This window comes from Otolemur garnettii, unplaced genomic scaffold (assembly GCF_000181295.1).
Source record: "Otolemur garnettii isolate 467f Iridium unplaced genomic scaffold, OtoGar3 scaffold00389, whole genome shotgun sequence".
Lineage (NCBI taxonomy): Eukaryota > Metazoa > Chordata > Mammalia > Primates > Galagidae > Otolemur > Otolemur garnettii.
In genome coordinates, this window is record NW_003852784.1 from 115,742 (window position 1) to 119,122 (window position 3,381).

General features: G+C 43.6%; 1 protein-coding gene across 1 annotated transcript in view; it reads left to right on the plus strand.

Moving 5' to 3' along the window:
• Window positions 1-2,783: 2,783 nt before the first annotated feature.
• LOC111722797 (protein ZNF738-like) overlaps window positions 2,784-3,381 on the plus strand; it is a gene marked incomplete at its 3' end in the record, with an annotated part of 41,076 nt that continues 40,478 nt past the window's right edge. The window contains exon 1 of the mRNA XM_023509132.1: window positions 2,784-2,819. Within this exon, the coding sequence (XP_023364900.1) occupies window positions 2,784-2,819 (36 nt within the window). The remainder of the gene's footprint in view (window positions 2,820-3,381) is intronic.

Consider the following 3,381-nt stretch of genomic DNA (forward strand, 5'->3'; position numbering starts at 1 on the left):
ACCTTAAATACCACTTTATAGGGAGGAATGTTTACATATTTTCAGTGTGATGAAATTCTAGTGAAATCACAGTCATTGCTTACATTTCTTTGCATAAAGTCTCAGACAAGGTATAGTAAATGTGTACTAAGAATATGTATTCTTGTGTTGGCACCTGTAACACAGTGGTTATGGCACTAGCTACACACACCCAGGGTGATGGGTTTGAACCTGGCCAGGGCCATCTATAAAACAACACTGACAACTACAACCAAAAAATAGCCAGGTGTTGTGGCAGGTGCCTGTAGTCCCAGCTACTTGGGAGGCTGAGGCAAGAGAATCGCTTAAGCCCAGGAATTTGAGGTTGCTGTGAGTTATGACTCCACAAGGATGACATAGTGAGACTCGGTCTCAAACAAACAAAAAAAAAAAGGAGTCCAATTCTGGTGGACTGCCTGAGCTAAGGGGTTTGAGACCAGCTTGAATCAGAGAGAGGCCTTGTCTCTAAAAAGAGCCAGGCTTGTGGCAGGCCCCTGTAGTCCTACCTACTTGGGAAGCTGAGGCAAGAGAATCACTTGAGCCCAAGAGTTTGAGGTTGCTGTGAGCTACGATTTCATTGCACTCCACCGAGAGCAACAAAGTAAGACTCTGCCACCAAAAAAAAAAAAGAAAGAAGGGAGGGAAGGAAGGAAGGAAAGAAAAGAAAGAAAGAAAATGCCTTTAAAGCAGGGTCTGGCTCTTACCTAATGATCCTAGCACAAACTAAACACTCAATAAATATATTTTCATTCATTCGGTTGATATTTGTTTAAAGCTACTCTGTGCTAAGTAAGTAGCCCTGGAATATCCAGACAAATAGTATTATGGTCTTTGTCCTAAGGAAAAAAAAAAAGAAAAAACGAAAAAACAATAAACTCCATCCCAGAAACTGTTGGCATTCTGGCCTCATTCAACTTCTCCTCTAATTGTATTGTTTCAGGAAGATGAGGCCCAATGGAAAGAAAGAGCCCCCAAACACCACGTTTGGGCTTTATTCACCAGCTGGGAGCTTATGGCATACAAGAATTCCAAATGGCCACGATCCCTGACTGGCTTGGTCTTTCCCTTTTTATTGATAGTCAAAAAGTTCTATCCGACAGGAACCCTTCTCATTGGCCAGTTTAAATCAAGCGAGAGATGCTATTCCAGCCCCTATAGCACTACAGGATTTTACAGAACTTGGAAATTTCCAAGTTCCAGGAAGTTAAGTTTACAAATTCCCAAGAGCTCAGTCATCATGGAGAGAACCCTGCAGGTCTCCTTGAGAAGACCTGTTCTCCTAGACCTCACCTTTCTTGGGTATCCTCTCTCAGAATCTCATGTCACTCAAGGTCAGAGGGGTGGGACCTGAGGCCCTATCCAATCAGGGATGCTGCATTAAGAATTATCCAATAAAAAGCACAGTCTCAAAGTATGGGTGTAAGATTTTTATCTTGCTCTGGGCACCAAGCTGTCATCTGCTCTTCACTGTGGCATCTCCAGGGGCTCCCAGGTGTCTCTGCTGCAGCTTTTTTCACCTTGTGACCTGAAGGTCCTGGGAGAATTTTAGGGAAGCCAGAGGGACACCCTGGAAACAGTGAAATGGTGAGTATATTGGACGAGGTGTCCTGAGAGTGGGAGCTGTCTGGTTGAAGACAAAAGTGGCTGTGGCCAGACCAGGGGACATGTTTAGCTTTGAAATTGTAAAACAGTAGTGTGCCACTTGCACCCCTTGGCCCTCAGAACCCTCTTGGCTAAGGTTGCTGTTGGGCGGGCATCCCATCTGCTTCCTCTGCTTCCTCGGGTGGTTACTTTGACCACTTCCCAGAGCAATCTCTGAGCAATCTCTGAGCAGCTATTTGCCTGCAGGACAACAGCCCTCCAATGGAAGGATCTTCAGGAAACAATTCCAACTGGGTGTTTGAGGCTAGTTGAAGGGAGGGGTTGTGCCCTGAGAGGCCTCCAGTCCCTCCGTTCTTCTGTTAAAATGAACTGAGGTAACATCAAAAGGTTAGAGTTTAATTTTTTGAACAAACAGCAATTCATGAATAGCAGGGCCCTCAGCCATGAATTGTAATCCGGAGGCCCCAGGTTGGAGGTGAAGGGTGCTTAAAGGAAAGGCTTTTTTACAAGGTGCATAAAAACCAAACCAAATTCAAGAACTGACTGGTACAGTTATTTATTCACCTTATTTGGGCTGTCCAGGTGAATTTTTCCTGGATTTGTAGCCAGAGGAGAATTAGCGGTTTGTGATTGCTTAAGCCTAAATTTTGTTCCCTGCTAAATTGATGTTGGGGCACAGCAAATGATTCTTAGGAAAATTGTAGCTTAAGTATGCTAAGTACTTTTAAGAATGATATTCAGAAATAAGCCTGAATATCAAGGTCTTTATAACTTAGTGTTGCTTTTCTCACCCACAAGAGTAGGGAGGGACTCTCTAATATGACCTTTATGCAACGGACAAAGCTTCTTAATAAAATAAAACCAGTTGCCTTCTATTGCTTTCCTGTTACTGCCTTACCTAGTGCAGCTGGAAAATCCAGCCATTCTTGGAGGATGAGATTTTCCTCGACACAGTTTGTTTCTCAAGATTATTCAGATTCCTAAAAGAATCATTTATAAAATAGTTTATTTCCTCCTGGTCCATTCATTTTCTAGTCACTTTTTGGCCTTCATGAGAATGGTCTATATCCCCATCTCTTTTCTGAAAAAGTCTTTAAGCTTCTGTACACCAGCAGGAGGTTGGCCTAATCTCTTTCCTTTAGAATTTGTTCCAGTAAGCCTAAATGGCCCAGGTGGAACAATGGAGCATGAGTAATCAGGTATGAGAATTGGAAACACCTGGAACAAAGGAGCAAAGGAAATATAAAAAGAAAGAATTTACATTTCCTTTTGGTTGTTGGGTTCCTGGTTGGTTTGTCCAACCAGAAATGCACAGGGGTGGTGGTGCCATTGTCCTGAGAAAGGAAGTGGGCTGATTTTTTTTTTTTTTTTTTTTTTTGAGTCAGAGTTGCACTCTTCTTGGATATAGTACCCTGGCATAATAGCTCACAGCAACTTCAAACTTTTGGTCTTGAGCCATCCATCCTCTTGCCTCAGCTTCAGAGTAGCTGGGACTAGAGGCATGGGCTACAGTGCCTGGCTGGTTTTTCTGAAACTGGGTCTTGTTCTTTCTCTGTCTGGTCTTAAACTCCTGAGCCCAAGGGAACCACCCACCTTGACATCCTAGAGTGCTAGGTTTATAGAAGTGAGCCACAATGCCTGGCTTAGGCTGAGAAATTTTTGAAAATCTTATTGAAAAACTATGACTTGGCTCGGCGCCTATAGCTCAACCGGCTAAGGCGCCAGCCACGTACACCTAAGGTGGCAGGTTCGAATCCCCAG